This window comes from Halichoeres trimaculatus, unplaced genomic scaffold (assembly GCF_033239565.1).
Source record: "Halichoeres trimaculatus isolate MK-OKI-2021-1 unplaced genomic scaffold, fHalTri1.1 fHalTri1_scaffold_19, whole genome shotgun sequence".
NCBI lineage: Eukaryota > Metazoa > Chordata > Actinopteri > Labriformes > Labridae > Halichoeres > Halichoeres trimaculatus.
The window spans coordinates 20623473-20649129 of record NW_027437197.1 but is presented as its reverse complement, the minus strand read 5'-3'; the positions used below and the strand labels follow the sequence as shown (position 1 = coordinate 20649129).

Sequence of the window (25657 nt, the reverse complement as noted above, 5' to 3'; positions counted from 1 at the left end):
TGTGAGCCGATGCTTCTAAGAAACAATAGATGAACAACTACTGAATCACGAGAAACAGCTGTGAAAAAGGCGTTAGATGACAGCTTCCGTTTTTATAAATTTAACTTAAGAACCAAAGGAACGCTGCAAGTACAAAAGTCTGCTGACATCACGTCTGCTCCCACAGCTCCCGCCTCTCTTTCCTGATTGGGCCGGTCAGAATTTAGCCGAGTGAAATCGTTGGTCATTGGAGCCTGGCAAGATGGACCTGCAGGAGTTCAGAAACTGAATCAGGCAGGTCCATCTGCTCTGCAAGGTTATCCCTAGTCACCCTGGACAGCAAAAGAGACCTGCTGCTCACTGGATGCCATTTCTAAAAAAAAATCTGCTTTCAAAAAATAATCTAAATGTTTAACCCTGATTATCTCATTTTAATCAGCGGAGTGTTATGACAAGCAGCACAAGGCTGATCTAACCTTCATTTGTATGCAAAAAGAAATGTAACGGAGGCAGGAGAGAATCACAGCCTTACAGTTAAAGCACTGTCTGTTATTACCCTCAAGGTTGCTGTAGCCGTATAGTTGCTGTGTCTGAAGGTTTGAGTCGTCGTCTGCTTCTGTGACAAGATTTGTCACAAATTCACGACTTTTCAAATTTTGAGTTACATCTTGTTGAGTAGATGAGTTTGATCTGTTGTAATTTTGGAGTATTTTTTGTATCACTGTTTCCCAGTGGGGAACCTTCAGGGACTTCTAGGCCTTCAGAGAAGGCCTTAAAAAATCAGGACCAAAAAATATACGTATCATATATTTATATACATATAATTTCTCATTTAGTTGAATAAAATACATTTTATACATCATGTAAGTTTTGAAATTAAATGTACTGCAAAGTTCACTTCAGCAATGAAAGGGTTACTGTCTTGAAACATGTTATCTCTATCTGAGCCCGGTTTGCTGGCTTGTTAAGTGGTTAGGACTTCACGAAGGCCAAGCTGTGTTTTGGTTTGGAGAGAGACAGAAAAATTGACCAATCATGATTTGATTTTTTGGGGGGCGGGACAAAAACAGAAGAGCATAGGCCTTCGTGAAGTCCGAACAGTGGGCAGGGTGGAGAGAGCGGTGGGAGAAGACAAGAGCGAAGTTGTGGCTAACTTGTTAGCATCTTTTGCAGCGTGTGCGAGTGCTTATGTCTTAATACTTCATCTATCACGGGCACTGTGTAAGACATTGTGGTTTGAATTATTCCTCTCTTCCACTGGCTCAGTCAGTCTCCTCCACCTGAACTCTCCCCTGTTTTAAAGAGAGAGCGCTGTCGCGTACACACGCAGCTCGTATGTTCATCACACACCGAAGACAGACAGAACTTCATAACGACACACGTTTCACTATTTTAATGTCAGCCTTCTCACTAAATGATTCACGCTGCTCTAAACTCTCCTGATTGAAGAGGATGCTGCGTTAGAGCAGAGCAACGTTAGTTTCACTCATGACGTGTCATGTCAACACCAAAAAAAGAAAGATAGAAAACAGTAAGGCTCTTAACTCTTCATCAACAAGTGCAGCACAGTTATCCGTCTCCGTCTCTGAGGTCTCCTGCAGCGTCTTTGGATCAAACCAACTAAGAGAGGGGGTGGATGGTTTTTGAGTTTTCGACATAACGCCCAAGTACGGGACTTGATTCACTTTCAAAAAATACTAGCGGTCACAGGACAATACTTAAAGTTGGAGGGACAATCAGGAGAAATCACAAGCCAGGAGAAGAGCAGGAGAAAGGGTTTAAAAAATGGTAGACTCCCTCCATATTCAGGAGTGTTAGCAGCCTGCCAGTACTCTCGATGGGTAAAAGTAACGAGTTTATGTATGACACAGACTGACAAAGATAAAAACTAAAGACATTTTCTTCATCATTTTAGGTTATTTTAGTAATATTTGTAAACTCACTTAATAATGTTAGTCATTCTTGTATGTAAAGCCTCTTTTTTATTTTTATTTGATTTATTCAATGAAAATGTTTTTGTTAACTACTTTTTTCTACGATGATTTCTTTTCTGGGCTGTGAGGGCTGAGGTGAAGGCCCAGCTGTAGTACTCACGGTTCGCCACTGCTGTTTCCTCTAGCTGAACAGTTTTACTTTATGCAACTTAAAGAGGTGGTACTGTGCTTTTTTCAGGCTTGAAATAATCCTTCTAGTACCCTTGTAGTAAAATTTACAGCTTAAAGAAAGATCCCTGTTTTTATCACCTTGGTGTTTTAGGAAACCCGTCTCTCAGCTTTTGTCTGAAACACTGAATATGAGCCACTGTCATTAAGGATATGGTCACACTGGTAACTGTGCTTAAGCACACGTCAACCCTAAAGCCTAGAGCGTTTGGCCAGTGTGACCGCAAGTGTGCCGTGCTTGGGCACGATTCACCTCTCTGTTTTAGCACGCTTTAGAGAGATGGACTTCAGCACGATTCATGCACAAGCACACGGACAGCGTATGATCTGTGATGTATGATCGCCGCGACTGCTCCTCTCGACAATCATTTTAAACAGTAGCAGGGTGTTAGAGGGCTGTGTCAGATCAAAACAACTTACCATAAGCCAAAAAGTCTCTTAAGTTGTAGCAGTGCTCTCTGTGTCTCTGTGGCTGACTCTGATAAGAACGTGCTTCATGTTAACAGATGCTTTATGATGATGTAGGCAGAGTCCTGCACTGGGTCGGGTCCCCACAAAAACAGCTGATTTGTGGGTGGTTTTTAAAAACTTTTTTTTTCCCGGGTTAGGATCTGGGTGGAAAAAATAACATGCGCGTTGGGTCGCGGGTTTTAGTTTGACACATCAAAATTCATATAAAATAATAATAAAATAAAAATGTAAGTTGTAAGCTAGTTGTCAGGCTGTGACCATATAGCCACGCTATCCAGTTCTTATAATACATCCATGGTTGTGACATGATCACGGCTCGTACCTGCTGAGCGTCTCTTAAGTCTGGACAGAAAGTAAGTTTACTATTACACATGTAAAGGTTAAAAGCATTAAACATAAAAAACGAGTGATTTAACAGTTGTATGTGAGAAGATCACAGAGGGTTGATGATGGAGCTGAAGTCAGGCTTTTATTGGAAGACTTGCTTCATTCAGGTGCATTGTTTACTCACTGGCATCTGAACTATGAAGATATACCATTCAATTTTCCGACAATATGACCCAAAATGATTACTTTAAATAAGGTTAAGGGCACGGAGTACGGCACGGTTCGAATGGCCGCTGTGTCTGCCCTATAAGGCTCCCTGCTCCCTCTGATTTGCCCCCCTGAAGGCTTGTCTGGGGCATAGCTACTTTGGTGTTTAAGGCCCGCACCTCCAACGTTCAATAAACCATTTGGGAGATCCTTATGTGATGACATCATGATTTCAGCAAGTTTTGTAAAGCTCAAGTGCTATTTTAGGAATGGACTGTTGAATAAATATGAAATGGTTTGAATATCTGAATATGTTCAGTTTGAACATCTAGCATTGTCACTTTATATCCATGTTTATAATCTGAGAAGGAATAAAACCCCCTCTTCAACAAAGAAACCTTCATTTCTCCCTAACACAGCAGTCAAACAGTAAGCTAGGGGACAAGGTCCGGAGATAAAAACCAAACTGGTACACACAGTGTCACATTTTAAATTTGGTCGCTGCTGTGTTGGAAATGAGAAAACCCCACTGAAAGCTCTGGTGCCTGAAAACAGTTTGCTGGTTATATCACACATGATGCAGTGTTAACACTCAACCAAAGCCCTGTCTGGCCACCTGGGGGTTGTTACTGTTTCACACCTGGACTTGCTTGTTTCTTCATCCAGCAAACATGACAGTTGTGGCACTTCAGAGACTCCGTTAACTTGGGAGACTCAGAAATGTGTGCCTTATTTCTGCTACCAGAAGTGTGTTTTTTTGATACTTTCAAACACAGTTTCATCACTCTTTCTCAACTGGAAACACGGGCACACAAGCACAACAGCTGTGCGTGCTGCACACTGCATAACATTTTGATCTATTGCCTGAGTTTTACTCATTTTGTCCACAAATAAACCAAAAAAATTGTTACCCATAAAAATTCACCACCATATGATTGAAAAAGATAATGGATAAAATTACTCAAATAAAACCTGAGATAGGAGTTTCTAGTGTTTCTCTGCTTGACAGTGTCCACATATCGCCCCACATTACGATGAGTGCCACTTAACACTTCCTTTTAGATCTCTTCAGGTCTGAAGGACTCTTTAGAGTCTCTTCTGATGCTTAGTTTTAAATTCTCAGATTTGTCTTCATTTCTTTTGTCTCTTGTGGTTAGCAGGATGTATGCTCAGACTTTGAGTTGCTAAAGCTTAAGGTACAGGCAGGAGAACCAAGACGACGAGCTGAAAGATAGAAGACCTTGTAGAGCAGAAGGAATAAACAGAAACTTCTGTCTGCCAAAGCTTTCCATTTAAAACAATGTTGATTTTTAATGACTTTAATATAAAATAAGCAATTAGTGCAGCTCCTGTCTTTTGGACTCCCACCTCTTACATTTCTCAATCGCTGCAAACCTCCTTTTACTTAAGAAAGATTTTTGACATTTCGTCTGACATTTAGGTTGATTAATTATTTTGAAACACAGGGAAATTATGAGAAAATAATTTGAAGCGAGCCCTCTTTTACTCTCACTCGGTGATAATGCTGTTAGAGTGAGAGACAAGGTGGTTATCATTTTCTGCAAGGTGATTTTTTCATTGTAACTGGGGAGAAATAAGAAAATGAAAGCAGTTATATAACAGAAAACAGTGTATTTATTGGATCATAAAACAGTTCTAGTATTGGTTGCTTTCATTACATGAGTTATTTCTCTGACAGTACAAAACGCCAGGTTGTTCAGGACCTTAATGAAAAAAGTCTTCTCCTGAGGGTTGGAGCTGTTTTGGTGTCTTCTGCAGAGTCACAGAGAGGAACAGATAACCATTTACTGAAATTAGAAGTGTAATGGATTCACACAGTAACAAATTTAGCTCTTAATGAATATAATGAGGAACTGTCTCCTCATGGATTTTACTGATTTTCGTCCCGTCTGTTTTTAACCTGGTGTGGTTGAGCCAGTGTTACAGTGAATTATTTCCCAGTTTGCAGGTTGAGGGTTTGATTTCAGCTCCTGTTGTCCACATGCAAAGTGTCTTTGGACTTAAGACAACACCAAATTTTCCCTGTAGCATGGACAGCATGTAAAGGCATCTAAATCATCAGTATATGAATGTGGTGAATGTGACATACAGCATGAAAAGGTTGAGTGGTCAGAAGACTTTGAAAGTGCTATTTAAATATTATCCATAAGCCTTTTACTTAAACCTTTGTGTGAGGAACAACGCATCGTTAGCCAGTGGTGACGTGATGAATCCTCCCAGGGTGAGATGAGACTCTGCTGTGATGTGGTGTCCACACTGCAAAAAACTGAAATCTTATCAAGTTTTTTTTATTTTTTTTATTTTTTTTTTTTAAGTATAAACCGTCATATTATACTTGATAACAAGTATATACACTCAGTGGCAACTTTATTAGGTACACCTTGCTAGAACCGGGTTGGACCCCCTTTTGCCTTCAGAACTGCCTTAGTCCTTGGTGGCATAGATTCAACAAGGTACTGGAAACATTCCTCAGAGAGTTTGGTCCATACTGACATGATAGCATCACACAGTTGCTGCAGATTTGTCGGCTGAACATCCATGATGAGAATCTCCCGTTCCACCACATCCCAAAGGTGCTCTAATGGATTGAGATCTGGGGACTGTGGAGGACATTTGAGTACAGGGAACTCATTGTCATGTTGAAGAAACCAGTCTGAGATGATTCCAGCTTTATGACATGGAGCGTTATCCTGCTGGAAGTAGCCATCAGAAGATGGGTACACTGTGCTCATAAAGGGATGGACATGGTCAGCAACAATACTCAGGTAGGCTGTGGACTTTAAACCATGCTCAGTTGGTACTAAGGGGCCCAAAGTGAACCAAGAAAATATCCCCCACACCATAACACCAGCAGCCTAAACTGTTGAACCGTGAAATCTAGACTCATCAGACCAGGCAGCGTTTTTCCAATCTTCTATTGTCCAGTTTTGGTGTTGCTGTGTGAATTGTAGCCTCAGTTTCCTGTTCTTAGCTGACAGGAGGGTCACCCGGTGTGGTCTTCTGCTGCTGTAGCCCATCTGCCTCAAGGTTGGATGTCTTGTGCGTTCAGAGATGCTCTTCTGCAGACCTCGGTTGTAACCAGTGGTTATTTGAGTTACTGTTGCCTTTCTATCAGCTCCAACCAGTCTGTCCATTCTCCTCTGACCTCTGGCATCAACAAGGCATTTTGTCCCACAGGATTGCTGCTCACTGAATATTTTCTCTTTTTGGGACCATTCTCTGTAAACCCTAGAGATGGTTGTGGGTTAAAATCCCAGTAGATCAGCAGTTTCTGAAATACACAGACCAGCCCGTCTAGCACCAACAAGCATGCCACGTTCAAAGTCACTTAAATCACCTTTCTTTATGCAGCAGATCATCTTGACCATGTCTACATGCCGAAATGCATTGAGTTGCTGCCATGTGATTGGCTCATTAGAAATTTGCATTAACAAGCAGTTGGACAGGTGTACATAATAAAGTGGCCAGTGAGTTTATATAGTGTATATATATATATATATATACTATATATACTTGTAACAAGTATAAACAATTCTTTCAATAGAACAAAAAAAAAAAAACAATCTTAGATTTTCTTGAAACTAGAATAATGTCTTAATACAAGTAAATTTTCTCTTGTTCTATTGGCACATTTTTTTATTGACTTGTTACAAGCAGACCTCAGTTTTGTCTTTAAATAACTTAAAATAAGACATTTTTCTGGACTGGTCAGATGGATGTGGCTCATTAAGTCTAAAAAGGCATTTTCTGATAAAAAAAGAAAAAGAAAAACACATTTGATAATATTTCAGTTTTTTGCAGAGCAGGTAACATTAACAAAAGACAAAAATATTATGAAACCAAACACTGATTTGGAGTCGATTGTGTTTTATATATGTATAGAAACAAAAAAAAAGAGTCTCTATGATTCCAATGTTGGTATGACTTGCATGACTACAGACTCTGATCCTTCTTCTTGCAGCATGAACAAACATCAAACTAATAGGAAATATTTCTATCAGGAGAAACAAGAAAATGAAAGAAGTGAAGTAACATGATTCAGTAATGGTGGTCTTGTTGAACAATATCCGGTCTTACTCCAAAGAGGGAGACATTGAGTTTTATCTGCCCTGAGCTGAAGTGAAAGATATCTATCTATCTATTATTACAGAGTCCAGGGATAAGTGGTTGAAGTGTTGGTTGGCTCAAACTGTTCAAATGATGGAGCTGATGAAGCTATTGGTGGTAGCTGGGGCCCTTTTCTAACCAGCAAAAATAAAACCGACTTGGACACTGGGGCTTGGTGGAGGATTGCAACAGACCAATTAGTCTTCAAAACTGCAGCACTGTTGCTTTTTAAATAAACATTCTGCAAAGTTTTCCTTCCTTTTCTGATGCTGAACACACTATTGAAATCTCAGCTGAAAGGCTTACATAATGACAACAGGAAACCTTGAGCGGGGAAAAGAGAAGTTTGAGCAGGACTGTGTGAAATATCAACATGGGTGGAAAATAAAGTCTTCATTGCAAACCTTTGCTTAGGTTTAAAAAGGCTGGACTATAAAAATGAGTCGTGAGACGAGGTTTAGGCTGAGGTGCCTTCACAGCGAAAAAAAGCTGGATCGCCCTTTGACCACAACTTTGACTCTGGCACAGTCAGCAAGCCTGAAACGGCTGATCGAAGAGGTCTTTTTGAGCAGTCAGGCGTTTAAAGCTCACTTATTTATTTTATTTAGGTGCAAGGCAAGACTTTGGGAGTTTTGCTGTAGGGAAGTGGTGACCAGTGCAGTGAATTTAATCTTCTATAACTCTGACAGAGAACTTATAAAGGTGGTGAGGTTTGAGGATTGCTTTACTTACTTATACTGACTTTTACACAGGGTTGTGTTAGATAGACTTCATGTGGTCAGTGCACTGGAAAAAATTGAAATCTTATAGAGTGTTTTTGTCTTATTTTAAGTAGAAAATGCCTTTTTAGACTTAGGCCTGGATCACACACATATGGATACTTTTTTGTCCTCATTTAAAAAACATCTCTGTCCACGCCACAGATATATCTCTGTCCATACAAAGAGGCAAAACTGAACACGATCGCCTCTGAGGCCTGCAATGCCAAGCCTGGCCAAAAAGTTGCAGGTTAGCAAAATGCAAAAACCCTAGAAGAAGAACGTTATAAGCATGCAAAGTCAACAACAGGAATAAGAAACAGTCAACATAGTACGGAGATGGCACAAAATGGATAAAATTGAGTCGTTTGTGTGGACTGACGATGAGGTGTACTTGTTACTTCATGAACATCAACAACAATATAACATTCATTTGTAGAGCTGTAATGAGGGCAAAAGGTGTAACGAACACAGAAATGGCACGGTAATGGCGCTTGTTGTTTGCAACCGTTGCTACAGCAACTTGTTGCTAGGAGCTTGACATCGTCGCATCGACACCAGCTCTGTTTAACACCGCGATACGGATCTTTTTTTTAATGGTTTCAAAAACCTACTCACCGTGTTCATGTGGTTGAGAGCCCCACTTAGACAGAAAAATGTGCGTTTAGGAATATATCCATGTTCCTGTGGTTCAGGCCTTAATAAGAGCCACATTCATCTGACCAGTCTAGAAAAATATCTTGTTTCAAGTTATTTAAAGACAAAAATGAGGTCTGAATTGCATGTAACATGTTGAAAAAATCTTTCAATGGAAGAAGAAAAATTTTCTAGAGAGTTTTCTTGAAACTAAAATAATGTCTCAATACAAGTTACTTTTCTGTTGTTCCACCATTGGCAGATTTTTTTAACTTGTTACAAGCAATTCAGACCTCATTTCTGATTTTAAATAACTCGAAATAAGACATATTTCTGGACTGGTCAGGTGAATGTTGCTTATTAAGTCTAAAGAGAATTTTTTTACTAAAAATAAGAAAAAATTACTTGAACAGATTTATTTCTTGCAGTGCAGTAACTTCATTCATGAAACCAAAAACCGATTTCATGCTGATTAGGGATAGGTACCAAATCAGGTACTTTCATAGGTATCAACTGAATTCTATCAAAAGTACCGGGTATCCATTCATGTAAAATCAAAAGGTACCATGTTTAGGTAGCTAAACATATCCTTGTGACTGTGAGGAAGTGGAAGAGGGTCATTTTCCATGCTGGACATGAACACAGCATTGCAAGGTTATATATTAAAGTATAAATATGATCAGTTAAAAAAAGAGATTTTATTTTTGAACAAATTGATATTTTTTAACCACATAAACACAAAAGAGTACTGAAAATTGGTACCGTTGAGCACCGGTACTGAATGCAAGGTATCGAGCATCGGTACTGTATCTTTTCAAAAGGGAAAGGTACCCATCCCCAATGCTGATTGTATTTTCCAGAAACCAACATTAAAGTTCCCTCTTTTTCCAAAGTTTGTATCATTTGCATGGCTACAGATTCTAATCCTAAACTTCAGTCTTTTGGACTCCCACCTCTTACATTTTTAAATCCCTGCAAACCTCCTTTTACTTAAGAAAGATTTTTGACATTTCGTCTGACATTTAGGTTGATTAATTATTTTGAAACACAGGGAAATTATGAGAAAATAATTTGAAGCGAGCCCTCTTTTACTCACTCGGTGATTACGCTGTTAGAGTGAGAGACAAGGTAGTTATCATTATCTGTAAGGTGATTTTTTTCATTGTTAGTGAGACACCAAAAACAGCCAATGGAACAAAAGAAATTTACTAGTAAATTTGCCTTAAACTAGAATAATGTCTTAAAAACAGTAAGTTTCCTCTTGTTCCATTGGCAGATTATTTTAGCTTAATACAAGAAAATTAGACCTAATTTTTGTCTTTAAATAACTCAAAACAAGACATTTTTCTGGACGGACCAATTGTGGCTCATATCAAGTATAATAACACAATTTTTACTTAGAATATGACAAAAACAATTAAGATTTCAGTTGTTTGCAGTGTGGGTTAAGTTTGAGGCCTTTGCAGTCCAGGTCAACATAAAATATACTTGTAATCAAGCTATTACAGTGTGCTATGCGAGCTATTTTAGTTTCACTTTCAGAAACTTTCATGCGACTTACACAACAATCTGACTGCAAAGTGCACAGCTGATGCGTTGTTTTCTTTCTTTTGTTCCCCTCGTTGGTGTGATGTCCTGGGTGTGTGTGATGTTCCCAGCAGCAAACAGCTGCAGAGACAGGATAGGATTTTACTCCTCTCCTGCGGTGTGTGTGTGTGTTTATAACACTACGCTGATATGATACAGATAGAGGTGCCATGAGGACGGCACGGTTATAAAACACAGCAGCTTTGAGCTGTTAAAGTGATGGATGATGGAGAAAGAGACCCTTGTTCTTTGCTTTAATAAAGACAACATTTGTTTTATGAGCGAGAACAAGAAGTCGCCAAAATATATGATTCCTCCTCTCCAGTAAAAAGCCTCTGAGCTGGTGTAGTGTGCTGTAAAAGGTCATGTTTTTATCTGACATTGAAACTGTTTTGTCCTAACTCTGGAGCCGTAAGGATAATTTCATCCTGACCTCCACTGCTTTTTCTCTTTTCCTCTTTTCACTGTTGTGCTCTTAAAGACAGACTTTTGTTTTGTGTTGTCACTGTTACTTTTGCACAAACTCAGCAGAGAAAGGTTTATGGCTGTCGCATGCACACATTCCTACAGTTTTGTTTCCATAGAAACACTGAGTCTCCGGCAGGCGTGTGTTTTAGAGTTACATAAGCCTTCGCCAGTAGTACGAAACACACACCGACACTGGTATTCTTGTTTGTCTCGATTCCTATTTATAGGAATCACATTTGAAAACTAACGCAAAATCATGTTTTGTTACTTCACACTCGAGTTATTTTTAGCTCTTTGGCTGTGATCTCCTGGTCTCTGTCTAGCGCTGTCCTCTATAGAAGTGTACATTTCCATCACAGATCAGACTGTTTGGAGTCCTGGCCTCGGTAAAAGTCGTGGCACAGAGATGACTTCTGTTGCTGTGTCTGTTTCACTGTGTGCTGAACGAACGTAGGTGTTGCAGAACAGCTGGTCTTTAGCAACAGGAGTGTACAAATCTTATGCCACTGTGTCCCTTATTATGCACACATCAGGCATCAATCAGGGAATAATGCATGGCAAATGTATTAATAATACTGTCTGTGAATACATCGAGACCTTTTTTTTCTCAGATTTGAATCAGGGTACAGTTTGTCGTCTGTTTGTTTGTTGAGATTTTTGTTTCACTGTGTGGGTTGAACGGCTGTAGAGGAGGGGGAGTGAGATCCAGCCCCAGGCCTGCAGGGTTCATGGGCACCTAGAGGTCTTACAGTAGCGCACACAGCATCTGCAGGAACAATAAAGCATTATTAATAGATGAAAGACAGCGATACATGTGCCTCTTCTACTCCAGCAACCCTTTGCTTCAGGCGCTATTTCATTTTCAGCCTTTTTTTTTCTTCAACTGAAGCTGCTGTTAATTCCTACGCCCTGTATTTACAAACCTGTTGTCCATTTAGCATCTTCTTTCAAAAGCAGGTGTGGCAGACTTCTGGAGGTGATTACCAAGCTTCTAGAAAGTGTTTTTCCTGCAGCAAATGTAAGCCTGCTGATGATCAAATGCTGACTGTGTTTTGGCTGCAGGCAGCTTGAAAGACCCACAATGCAATGAGCTTTCCATTCACACTTAACTCTCAATCGCTCCGGCCTGAAAGTCCTCATTAGCGTCGCCCGCTTTATTCACGGCAGCACACTTCCATATGCCCAAAGGCTCTGGGACTTTGAAGCGACAGCGCAGAAGTAATACTTTGAATACCCCAAACGCACTTGATGTTCACTCCCCTGCACATCTGCCGTTGTGTACAGAGCTGTTATCACTGAATTATTCTGTAACCTTGGGAATCGGGCACAGTCACAGATGCCTCCAGTTTTCTCTAGTTCGACGGTGACGTCCGCACAATGAGCAGCCGAGTCTCATTGTGAGTGTGTCTCAGTCTGGACCCAACTGTCTCTGCTCGAACAATATTAATCTGGTAATTAAAACATGTGATAATAACACGGAGCAGTCGCTGATTTCCTAATGGATTTCAACAAGTCTCGGCAGGAGTGCCCCCAGCCATTCGTCTGCGCTAAAATGAGAGCTTTTAGGACTGATATAACCAAATTAGAGTTTTGTTTAGGGTATAAACCTAATTATAGATTTTCCATGCTTGCTTTGAGTAAGAAATTAAACATGGTTTTATTTTTTTCAGCAGGATGTTCGCTCTGCTAACACAGGGCTTTTCTGTCAGCAGTGTGAAATGATATAATGCACAGCAGCTTTGAGAGCAGCTGCTGAATAATGTTGAAGAAAAATCACTAATACGCATCCAATAAGTTCGCATGAAGACAAAACGCTGCTGATCATTAATCCAACCTTGTGATTTTGCTAATTGCATTAATTTGTTCCCTAAGACGAGAGGGGAATATTTAAGCAGGGATTTAATTCAGAGTCCCCTGTGAGGGAAAATTTTATTCTAAATTCATTAAAAACTATCTTCTGCTGAATTTGCACGGCACGGCTGCTCCTTCATGTATGCAATCCCTAAATGTGCTAAATTAGATATTTTGTTCTAATTTGCAAACTCCAAATGACACATTTGAACGCTTAAAACTGAGTTGTCACACTCATTTGTGTTTTTGTCAAGCTGGATAATGTTACGTAACAAATGCTTCGTGTTTTTCTTTGTGTTTCTGATTCAGTCGCATTCTTTTTGTTGTGTCAGGGAGCTTCAGAGACGTTTCACTCAGAGCCAGACCTCCTGCAAGCCTTCGCCTGCAGCCGTGACTCCTCTGGGTCTGCCTCTTCAGAAATTTCATTATCTTAATCCTGCATCTTTTGTAGCTACTAGGCAAGCAGAAGATGTGGACTGAACTGTTAAGTAGCATGAGAGCTGTTTGGGAGAAAACCTGTTTACTATCCTGGATGCGTGATTGTTTTTTTTTTCTGCTCAAAATGCATCGAAAGTGATTGTTGTATGTCTTTCTTGGGTTCGCCTCAACCTTTTAATATATATGCGTTCCTGTGGTGCCTGGAGAAAATAGCAGAAGACTTGACACTGAATAAATCAAATGGATGTCACACTGCGTTTAATCAGTGAATATATATGACGAGTGCACTGGCGCTTCTTTATGAACAGTAATTTCAGAATGAATTAGGCCTTTTATGATTAACTAATTAGCCAAACAAACACAGCAAATAAGTCAGCCGTACTTCTAATTATTTTTCAAGTTAGGCTGGAAATTGCTCCTAAACATCACGTTTGGAAGCTGAAAAGTCCATTAAGCTTTTTATTTAGGCAGCTGGCTCTGTAACACAGTGAGTACCCATTCACTGAGCCACTTTTGTTTGCATTATTGTTGGCTCTGTGATCCAAAAATTGCAAAAATCCTGATGAATGCCGTCTTGTTCATGGAACGGTGCCAAGCATATAATTAAATCAGAGCTCCGTTGTTTAAAGCTGGAGCCATGAAATACTTAATGTTTAAATTTTAGCCTTTAGTGCGCTGGGCTGTGGAAAGACAAAGGCGTGATTTTTAAAAGCTCCATCGTAATAATTTGTCATGAATCATAAAGTTGTGTTTTCTCTTCGACAGGGATGACCTGCCAAGCGAGGACGTCGTATACAGAAGACGAGGTTCTGTGGGGACACCGCTTCTTCCCAGTCATCTCCCTGGAGGAAGGCTTCTTTAAAGTGGACTACTCGCAGTTCCACGCCACGTTCGAGGTGCCCACCCCTCCGTACAGCGTGAAGGAGCAGGAGGAGGCCTTGCTGCTCTCCTCGCCCCTCATGGCTCCGTCCCTGTGCAACAGCGGGGAGAAGAACAGCTCCCTGGACTGCCTGGAGACCCTGGAGGACAATGACAGCACCACCAAGCTGCCCACCAAGCTCCAGAAGATCACAGGGCGGGACGGCCTGCCCAAGAAGCTGCTACGGATGAGCTCCACCACCTCAGAGATGACTTACAGCTTTGGAGACCTGCCCATGAAGCTGCAGCGAATCAGCTCTGTTCCGGGGGTCTCTGACGATAAGATGGCTGGCAAGGCCTCAAAGATCAGCACAGAGCCCATGAGTAAGTCGGTGGCGGACTTACCTCCCAAGCTGCAGCGACTTGCTGGGGGAGGAGGCGGCAGAATGGACGGACACCTGCCCCCCAAACTCAGAAAGATGAATTCAGATCGCTTCACATAAAGCAGGCGACATATTTTAACTAATGCCATTCACCTTTATTCCCCTACCTGAAACCCTTGTACTATTACCCCTTTATTAATGGACAATATTCTTATATTAAAAGAAATGTAGAATATGTGCACAAATACCTTATATCAAGTAGGGTGATGGAATTGAGCACATTTGTCCCTGGCTGTAAGTGTATACACGCTATGGCGAAAGACCTCTGATATTTTTTTTAGGATGATGTACAATTAGCACAATCTGGCATGTAAGAAACAGCGCATGTAGAGCAGAATCTCAATAATTTCTGGCATGACATTTATTGATATCTTATTTTACAAAAACAATTTCATTAGTGAACTTACTGACAGTGAAAAATTGCACAAAGCCATATGATTTACGACGTGGAAACTACATTACACGGTTCTGATTTGTGGTGAAGAAAGGCACATACATTTGTTTTGAGTTGATTGCTTTTGTTGTTTAATGTAAAATTGTGGCAATGTTCTGTTGAATGCATGCTCCTCTTATTGACTTAGCTATACAAAGGTAATAGACAAAGATGTTTAGCCTTAACTATATTACCTTGTTTCCATTATCACGTTTGTTCACAGCTGGGTTTTTTGGTATTTCATATATAGACTATTTTACCATGTGCGATTTTATGACTTTATTAGTTGATCAAATACAGAATATGTTGCTAAATGATGCATTTTTCTATTTGAGAATGCATTAACAGCATCATACGAGCTGTCTGAACTGGGCATAATGCTATACAATTTTCACTTGCTTATTAAAGTAACACTTAAGTTGAAAGCGTCAATATTTGTACTTGATAAGCACAAAATCATTCTATAATACCCTGTGATGTTAGAGAGCATTTATGGAGATTTTGTCATTAATGAACTGCTTAGGGCAGTAGCTCAGTACTGTGCAATCACTTTCTGTCATAATAAAACCAACTTAATCTACAGTAGGCCTGTGTAGTGACACAAAACGCTCCATTAGAATTTCAACTTAGGTGTTACTGGTTAGATTAGAGGTGGGTCTGTAAGGAATCCATAACCTTTTTTGTCTTAAGGGCCCCTAATCTCCCTCCTCTGTGATGAAAGCAATAATATTATAATGAATATAATCTTTATATAGCCACAGGGTCTACCACAGCCCCATATTCATTCTGTTTACTGAATCCATGCCATGAAATCTGGTTTTCTCTTAATGCATCAAAGACATTGTATGATACCCGATCTCTTCAGGAATAAAGATCTGACATACCTGTTTAGCATCTTGCTACTTTGATTAGATTTTAATGCATACTTACATCATTTAGTACAATACTATGTTATTAGTACAGGGTGCTATAAAATTATGGGGGCAACAACACTGTTATCTCACATTTACCACTCTATATTTCAGCCCTAGACCAATTTACTATCCACATGACTGTGCACACAGGCTCACAATTCTGTCCGTTTAGACTCAAAAATTGTTGCTCTCTTGCACAACACGCCAGACAGTTCATGTTAAAATTTCAGTAACAACTGCTATTTTTAAGACATTTCTTTATCTGTTTCTGAACGCACATATTCAATATTAAATGACATGACAATGACTCCTTTTAAATGGGACAATTTTTCAAGGACTCTCTCATTATTGTAACATTGATTAGCATAATATTAATACCATGGCAGTTCTCCAAACCGTCTACTACATACAACATGTGAATGTAGTGTAGGGTAGGCACTACATACTACATACTGCTTTTGCTTGTAGTATGTAGTCTGACTGTTCTGTTGGGTCTGTTTTGTAGTATACTACTCTGGTTTTCCAGTTTTAGAAGCGGAGCCACAGATGATGTTTTTATTTCTTTATTTCTTTATTTCTTTAAATATAAATGTACAAAACAATCTATGGGCAGATCTTGGCCTTTAAGTTATTTTGTTAATCATTTTAAACAGAATCATACTTGATTTCTAATCTTACACCAAAAGTTATATCGTTTACTGAAAATAAATCTGAAATGAATTTCTAATTTTTTACAGCTGACGGAAAAACACTTCTATCTTCATAAATACACTTGTGGTTTTAAAAGTGAATTAGTGATTTATATGGGCTCATGAGTTTGTAGACGTAAACACCTCTTTATGACTGGAAGTGACGAGATTTGCTGGTGTTTCTTCCCTTTACTTCACTTCTATCTCACAGACTGTTTAGCGTTAGTGTTGTTGTATTGTAGTTGTAATGCTGACTCATTCCAGTAGATGGCAGTAATTCACCAAAACCTGCCACCCACATAGACAAACAGTGGTATCGCTGTGCATTGTGGGAAACAGTATGCCCGGTAGACTGGTCCGTTGCATACTGAGAAATTGTGCTGGATTAGCAGGACATCTGGGAATTTTTTGCAAGATTTTGCAAGTTTTTGCATACTACCTACAACACACTTCAGCCAAAATAATAGGCACTGCTAGTGTAGTAGGCGGTTTGGAAAACAGTGGATGTAATAATTTGATATATAGAGCTTTGCAACAATAGAATTAGGAGGAAGAAATTAATTTTGTAAACTGAAAAAATTATGTCTCTAAGGTGTTTTTTGTTCTGAGTTTTTTTTTTTCTCATGCAAGGAAGTGACAAACATGTCATAAACATATCAGAACTTGGTATGCTTTTTAAATGATATATCACGCTATCACAATCAATTTTAAAGTATTAAATGAACCCCAAGATGTGGTTCGTGGACCCCTGGGGGTCCTGGAACTCCACTTTGAGAACAATGCTGTGTTCCATTTGTACTTGGGAGTCGGAATTTCTGAGTTCCAAGTGAGAACACCGAGCTGGAACGCCCCCCTGAGGTCGGAATTTTCAACTTGTAAGTCGGCGCATCCACACAACCCCCAGGTTCCCAGTATAAAATTCCGAGTCTAGGGGTAAACAGTGATTAAGCTCCTGTTAGATTCCTATTTTAGAAAATGACTAGTGTTTTTCATAATAAGTCAGCTGTATATATGGTATTTTTTTATGTTTATATACAGAATTACTGCTGTTTATTGGCAAGTTTTTCCGACTTGGCACCTGGAACGTTTATCTCGGAGATGACGTCATTCCCACTCCAGACTTCCCAGTTCCAAGTACTGATGGAACGCAGCATTACTGCTCTGGATTTCTATGCTGAACATGTGCTCAAAGTGATAAATAGAACAACACCGTGAATAGAATTTCAAAGGGTCAGATGTAGATGTTATGTCTCTTTATAGTCAGTCTATTTTCAAAACACCGAATATAAAATTCACTGATGGATTTTTTTTCCTCCGATCAATATGCCCCCTTTTGAAAAGACTGATGCAACCTATTTTTAAATCTCAACCAAATCTGTGCCACATGAAGTATCACACATCCACACTCAGCCAGTGTCACAGGGAGAAGTCTCTTCTTCTGACATTTTCATAGTTTGATCATACTGTGTGTTGTCACTGCTGCTGTTTTCATTTCACTCAGCGCTCTGTGTTAAAGTCAGAAGAATGAGTTAGTGGGTTAATTCTGTTTGTATCACAGCATAACTTTTTTTTAGTCAAGAACTCAAAATAATCCTATGGGATGGATGAGAATATCACAGCTGCCCATGGCATTTTGCTCTGACTCCTGGGAAATGAGGTGCAAATCGCTTCGGGCCATCTTATAAGCACTTGATTTGCCAGAAAACAATTGCCCTTTATCACCACAGGGATCTTTGCCCTGTGTCACTTTGTTGTTTTATTTCTCGTCATGTGTGCTCTCTCCAGCAGTGCCAATAATGCCTCTCCACAGAAATAGCATTTCAGTACTAAAATAATTGACTCAAGTGTATTTGGAAAAGGTGGGAGGATTTTAGTAGGAGGCAAGAAAAGGGTTAGTCAGACTTAAGAATCTTGTTTGCTGTCCAGAAAAGAAAATGTGATTCTTTGGGAGGTGTTTGGATTTTTTTTTTTTATCAGGTTTCTTGACAAATAATCTCTGTCACAGACTCAGCCTATGGCAAAGAAAACAGCTGCCAATGCTCACAGGACAAATGAAACACAGTTTTGCACTGAAATGGCACATTTCTAATTCTCAGAGGCTGTGCTGAAACCAAACGGTACCCGTAGGTGCTCCACAATCAAATTTATTTACTTCAAGAGAAACAGCTTTCTGCATGAGAAAACTCCAGACTAACCTTATTGTTCATTCAGATAATAAATCTGCAGCGCCGACTGGCTATTAAGGCACTCTTCTCACTTTTCTTACACCATTACTGTGTGTTAGAGTCAAGATGGGTCACATCACACATGGCATATATAAAAACATGGAAACCTTTGAGCCAAGTGTTGGTGTCTCTGCGCTGCATTAAAACTGATAAGAACAAATGACCCCTTTCAATGTGTCTAAACATGCTGTTTAGGTTCTTTACTGTTTCAAATGACTGTTAACTACAAAAGGTAAAAAACTTAATGTGAGTTCAGCATGATAAAAAGTGTGAATTGATATTTAGCTTTGTGATTTTAAGAAGAGGTTTGAATTTCAGCCACACAATGCATTCTGCACTAAAAAAAAAAAAAAAACTGAAATCTTATACTTTCTGTCTTATTTTAAGTAAAAAATGTCTTGTAATACTCAATATGAGCCACATTCCACATATCAGTCCAGAAAAATGTCTTGTTTCAAGTCATTTGAAGACAAAGAAGAGGCCTGTACTGCTTGTAACAACAAGATGGAACAAGAATATATGTTTGAAAATTTGCTTTAAACTACACTAAAAAAAAAAAAGGAACTTTGGTGTTTGTACAATCAGCATAAATAAAACATGTAGCTTCTACTAGATTATTTCATGTTCAGTGGTTAAACATGATAAAATCATGTTGTTTCAGCATGATGTGCAAAATTGTTAAAACAACTAGATCACTTTATGTAAACTGAACCTAATTGGTTTAGGTAGGAATCCCATCTGCAACACCTCTCCAGAGCAGGAGGTGGCAGTAATGTGTAATAGGCCCTTGTCATCAGAGAGCAGAGCCAGAGGATAACCTGCACTGTAAAAAAGGATGTAATTTTTTTAATCAATCCAACTCAATATTTACGTTAAGGTTTCCAATGTTTTTTTGTGGATCATATCAACTTGAAATTCTGCATTGCTACAACTAATAAAAAGAAGCAGTTGGACCAACTTAAATTAATTGCTTCAATCGGTCACACCTAAATAAATTAAGTTCTTTGAAATGAAATTAACAAGTTCATTTAACACAAATTAATAAGTCAAATAAATTAAATATTTTAATTCTTCTCAAATCAATATTTTGCATCAATCCAGCATAAAGTTTTAAGTTGTTTCAACTCAATAATCTGCAAAACCCAAAAGGAAAAACCATGGATGAGAAGGGAACACTGTGAATTTACCTGATGCACATTAAAATACCACGCATGGACAGTGTGTCTGTGCTCTATGACATGGACCAGTTGTCTGTCTGTGCTCCACGGCATAGGCTGCTTGTCCTGGCTGCCTGGCCATCTGTGCTCCACGACAGTGAGGGCTCCAATTAAAATACTCTTTCAGTATTGGTAATTTGAATATAACTGAAGACAAAACCCAGTTTGTCGTTTCTGATCATAATTTTAGCCCATCAACACATCCCATTCGTTAACATATAAAATATCAAACATGTTTTAAGGTACACGGTCCATGCCACAGGGCACAGATGGCAAGTCCATGCCATGTGGAGCACAGAAAGCTTGTGCCCTTGGCCAGTTAACATCTTAATGTACAGCTGGGTCTAATATCCACTGCACTCCCCCCTCACTCACGGTCTGAAATGAGTCAATTCAATAATTCAATACAATTTAGTTCGATGAACATGGATTTAGTTGTGATCTCTTAGGAAATTTGAGTAAAATCTACTATGTGTATTTGAGTTACAACAACAAATGTTATTAATTTGAAATAACTTAAAGATAACATGTACATTAAGATTAAATAAATTATCTAGATCTAGATAAAGATATTGCGTGCAACTGCTAAAAGTAATTAAATTGGGTTAATTCAACAGAACATTTTTTTCAGTGTAGAATAATGTTTTTAATACAAGTAACTTTTCTCTTGCTCCATCGGCAGATTTTTGTTCAACTTTTTACAAGCAATTCAGACCTCATTTTGTCTTTAAATAACTAGAAATAAGACATTTTTTTCTGGACTGGTCAGGTAAATGTGGCTCATATTAAAGTCATTTTCCACTGAAAATAAGACGAAATCACTTGATAAGATTTCAGTTTTTTGCAGCGTGATTGTCCATTCTTACCTAACAGCTTCAACAGGCCTGTCAAGATCGGTATTGTTGAACAGACTCAAGCAGTTTCATGGGGATGTAAGCTGTAAGAGCTTTTCTCTGTTTAAAAAAAAAAAAAGAGCTCAGAGTTAAGACATTGGTTTCTTTTTCTCCTCAAAACCAACAAAAGTCTGAGACTCTGTTCTGCTCTATTTACATCAGGGTAGCTCATACTTCATTAGGTAACGTGGTGTTTGCCACAGCAGTTCTCATCCCTGCAGACTTTTCTCTTCTCCTGTAAAAGCGAAACACACTATTTGAGAACACAAACAGCAAAGCATAAACTTGATCTTCTTAAGTTGTCTACGTGAGCCAAGCAGTCAAACTGGGTTATGAGAAGAAGTGACGAACAAATCTTACATTAACTTGGTCCTATAAAACTAAGACTAATGTGTCACTACTGTCACTGTAGATCAAAACAAACAACGACAACACTTTGCCAGCTGCCACCTCGTCTACAAGGACAAAAAAAATAAATAAAGAAGAGACAAATTATAAGTATATGTTAAGGTAATTTAGGAGTGCACTGATCACACATCAAAAGTCACAGAGTGTTAATTATAAGAAAGATAATATGTTCGCTTCTTACTCTAATCACTGGCACTGCATGTCATGGTCAGAAATTCAATTTATGAAAGCTTCAAATTATCAGAAGACATCTGTTAAAGTACACAGTTATTCTCATGTAGGGCAGCGTGCCTGGGTTCCCACAGTTCCTGCTTTCTAAGATTTTTTTTTTTTCAAAATCTGGTTTTGTTTGTCTGACTTAAAGAAAATGAAATCAAGGGTTTGGCATCTATTAACTTTTTAATCCCACTGAGCCCATTTTATTTTTTCTTGTAATGATGTGACAATTTCTGCTGCTGATCAAAACAAAATTACTCATTCATTCATTTAGCCTCCACTGAGAAGGTTATGTTTTTGGAAGAGTTTGTCTGTGAACAACATAACTCAAAAGCTAACAAACAGATCTTGAGGAAATTTTCAGGAAATGTTCAAAATGGAATAAGTAGGAAGTGAATAAATTTTGGAGGTAATCAGGATCACCGTCTGGATCCAGGATTATTTTTAAAGGATTCTTTATCATTGTGAGATAGGGCTGTTCTCACCATATGTGTATAAACTCCACCATAAATGGCTGGATTGCTTTGCAAAACAACACAAGACAAGGTCACCATAATTTCTGACAGATGTAAAGTACGATCCAGATCCTGGAAATATTCTGGATACTAAGATCCAGAATATGAAATATGTAATGGGTCATCATAATTTTCAACACTGTCAGGAAACAAATTATCTACAAACCTGCAACTAACACCAAATTGTAGCAGACAGTCTGCTGAAAGGGAGTATAACATTAAAGTAGGACTAAAGTGTTGGTGACAATCACAATATGCTTGGCGGAAGTCTGTGCTCTCTGAGTGCTTTCCTAGTTTACTGTAAAGTGCTTTCAAAAATCTTTTGTGAGGATACAGCTCAAATTGAGGGGAAATGTAGGAACACAAGACCTAATTTTAAAAGTGTCGTAGAAATCTGTACCGATAAGCTGTGGGAACACAGGGCTGACCCCTTGCGTCATCAAACTAAACCAGCTAGCTTGACTCAGCACTTTCTTCCGGTGTTATTTTGAACACAAAATCGAGACTGTCTGACAGTGAGTAAGAAGTCTTTCTTTTATGTGACTTTGTTGTCAGAAATCTAAACCACCCTGGTTCAGGAATTACTGAGGTTTATAGACTGGATGTTACCCCCCTTTAGCAGAATCATGCTTCTCTGAGGTACCGGTGGATGAATCCTTATTTTGTTATTTTATTTTTAAACCACAGGAAGACTTTGTGTTTTTATCACATACTGAAACTCCAGTAAATCCATTTTTTGAGTCATCTGTCAGCATGAGCCAGCCTGTCAGGATATAAATGCGACCTTGTTGGACTGACAGTCAGATTTTGTCACTACTATTTTTCCGGTTTTCAAGAGCTTTTACATGCTGATCTCCTTCAAGTCCAGAGATTAGGAACTAGAGAGTGAATCAAATTTTCAAGGCCCATGAAGTGATTTCCAATTCAGTTTTATTGCGGCGCTTCCTGACTCACGAGCCAGGCTCTGGGTGTGATTTACTGCTGGGCAGGTTGTATCGGGGAGCTTAGTGCTCATTTCTGCTCAAGGCGATGATGATAGTGGTTAGACAATATCTGCTCCGTGAAACAAATATGAGGGTGGGAGCTTATAACAGTTCAGCATTCAACATGCTCTCTGACGCCGAGCATAAACTGTAGCATTATGGCTAAGGGTGCTACATGTGGGAGTGAAACGGAGGAATCTCACTGTGCAAGGACACCTTTTGATCAGAGTGTGCAGTGTTGTAGCCAATATTCTTTAAAATAATGTTGAAATTTCTAATTTATGACTCTTTTAAGCATCTCCTTCATGTGTAAATGGAGTAATTTCTCTTGTTTAAACTTTGCAGTCCATTACAGATCCCCAAAGACCGGTCCAACAGAGCAAAGTGAACAAAAGCAGAAACTGACGGCGAGATGAGAGAAGTGCATTACAGACAGCAGAGGAGACTCAAATTGGTGTGTGGGATGAATAATGCATTTGTCTCAATCCTTCCAATCCCGTAAGTTAGCGAGATGACAGTGATCAAAGTTGAGTCGGGGAGGGATGATATTAAGGGGGAGATTAAAATGGCTGAGTGAGTGTAAAAGAGAACACCAGAGGGAGATGGGGGATATTTCTGTCTCTTGTCAGAATCTGTCATGACTTGTTTTACATTTGCACGTCCCCTCTTTATCCCTCAGCTCCTCTCCTGGCTATACAAATAGGTCCGATAATATGGTGTTTGAAACAGATGCTGCAGACACAAGGACCAATCCCTCTCCGTCCTTTTATAATCCTTTTAAAGAGAACTGCTCGACGTTTGTTTTAAAAATGGAAACACAAAGGTGGAAAGGACAAACGATGCTAAAAACCTCATCCTCTGTTTGTCTTCCATCGTTTAAAACATCTACACAGACACACAAACACATCCCTGCATACTTCTGCATCCTCACACCCCCACATACACACACACACACGCACGCACACTCACACAGCCACAACAGATGCCTTGTCTCTGGTGTATTGTATTTGTACGATAACGGGGCTGGTGTGGGCGTCTGCAAAACAGCTCAGTTTGCACCTGAGTCAAAATCTCTCTCCCTCTGCCTCTTTCTCTCTGCTTTAGTCGCCAACAGCGCAGGGAAAAGAAGGAGCTGAGGAGAGGACACATCACACCAAGCCCACTCTTGCTCTCTCTGGAGTGATGAGCCTGTTTGCCTGATGCTCGCTTCATCTACTCGCTTCCATTTCATGTTTGCTTTAAGATCAGTTTGCAGCTGTCGCCCTCCGTCTGACAAAAATGTTACTTTGAGGGCACCAATGAGTGAGAGATATTTTTTTTTTATTGCTCCCTTTTCCAGTTGAAAACAATGTCTTTGGCAAAGAAATCTAAAATGAGGATAGGAATTTGAAGGATTATGGAGAAGACTTGTGGAGTGTTTTCATATGACGTAATCAACTCAAGGTCGGCCATGTTGGAGGCACTCTCACAACAGAACAGCATTTAGCTCGCAGTTATTAGATAACTGTCACACAAAATAGTAAAAAAAAACATTTCATATGATTTTGACAACCAAAAATGATTGCAGATTGGGGTGAGGGGTGCAAACAATTGTCCGAAAAATGGAGAACATGGTAGCTAGCTAAGCTATCAGTCCGACTTTAATGTTATACTCCCTTTCAGCAGACTGTCTGCTACAATTTGGTCTTAGTTGCAGGTTTGTACTATAATTTGTTTTTCTAACAGTGTCGAAAATTATGATGATCCAGTACATATTTCATATTTTTAGGTTTTAAAAAAGGATTCATCCACCGGTACCTCGGGAAAGCATGATTAATAAGCGTTCTGCTAAAGGGAGTACCATCTGGTCTATAAACCTCAGTAATTCCTGAACCAATGTGGTTTAGATTTCTGACAACAAAGTCACATAAAACAAGACTCCTTACTCACAGTCAGACAGTTTGATTTTGTGTTCAAAATAACACCAGAAGAAAGTGCTAAGTCAAGCTACACTGCAAAAAACTGAAATCCTATCAAGTGTTTTTGTCTTATTTTAAGTAAACATTGTCTTATTATACTCGATATGAGCCACTTTAAGGTTTGAATCACTTGTAACCAGTAAAAAAATCTGCCAATGGAACAAGAAAAAATTGCTTGAAAATTTCCTTGAGACTAGAACAATGTCTTAATACAAGTAACTTTTCTCTTGTTCCATTGGCAGATTTTTTTACTGGTTACGAGCAATTCAGACCTCATTTTTGTCCTGAAATAACTTTAAACAAGACATTTTTCTGGATTGGTCATGTGATTTTGGCTCATATTGAGTCTAAAAAAGGAATTTTCTACTGAAAATAAGACAAAAACACTTGATAAGATTTCAGTTTTTGCAGTGTAGCTAGTTTAGTTAAATGACGCAAATACCTGAGCGAGAGGTCAGCCCTTTGTTCCCACAGCCCCTCGGTCCCAGATTTCTAGGAATTTTTTAAAATTAGATCTTGTTTTCCTACGTTTACCTTCAGTTTAAGCCCTATCCTCTCAAAAGATTTTTTGGAAGCACTCAGAGTGAGTAGACCTCTACCAAGCATATTGTGATTGTCACCAACACTTTAGTCCGACTTTAATGTTATACTCCTTTTCAGCAGACTGTCTGCTATAATTTGGTGTTAGTTGCAGGTTTGTATAATTATTTGTTAGCTGACAGTGTTGAAAATGATGATGACCCAGTACACATTTCACATTCCAGATCTTAGTGTCCAGAATATTGCCAGGATCTGGATCGTACTTTAACATCTGTCAGAAATTACGGTGACCTTGTCTTGTATTGTTTTGCAAAGCAATCCAGCCATTTATGGTGGAGTTGTATACACACATG

The 25657-nt window shown here is 39.1% G+C and overlaps 1 protein-coding gene across 1 annotated transcript in view; it reads left to right on the top strand.

The window, feature by feature from the left end:
• The window catches only part of kcnj3a (potassium inwardly rectifying channel subfamily J member 3a), a 36918-nt gene extending 20898 nt beyond the window's left edge, over nucleotides 1–16020 (top strand). The window contains exon 3 of the mRNA XM_074694596.1: nucleotides 13778–16020. Within this exon, the coding sequence (XP_074550697.1) occupies nucleotides 13778–14373 (596 nt within the window). The 3' untranslated portion in view covers nucleotides 14374–16020. The remainder of the gene's footprint in view (nucleotides 1–13777) is intronic.
• Nucleotides 16021–25657: the final 9637 nt, after the last annotated feature.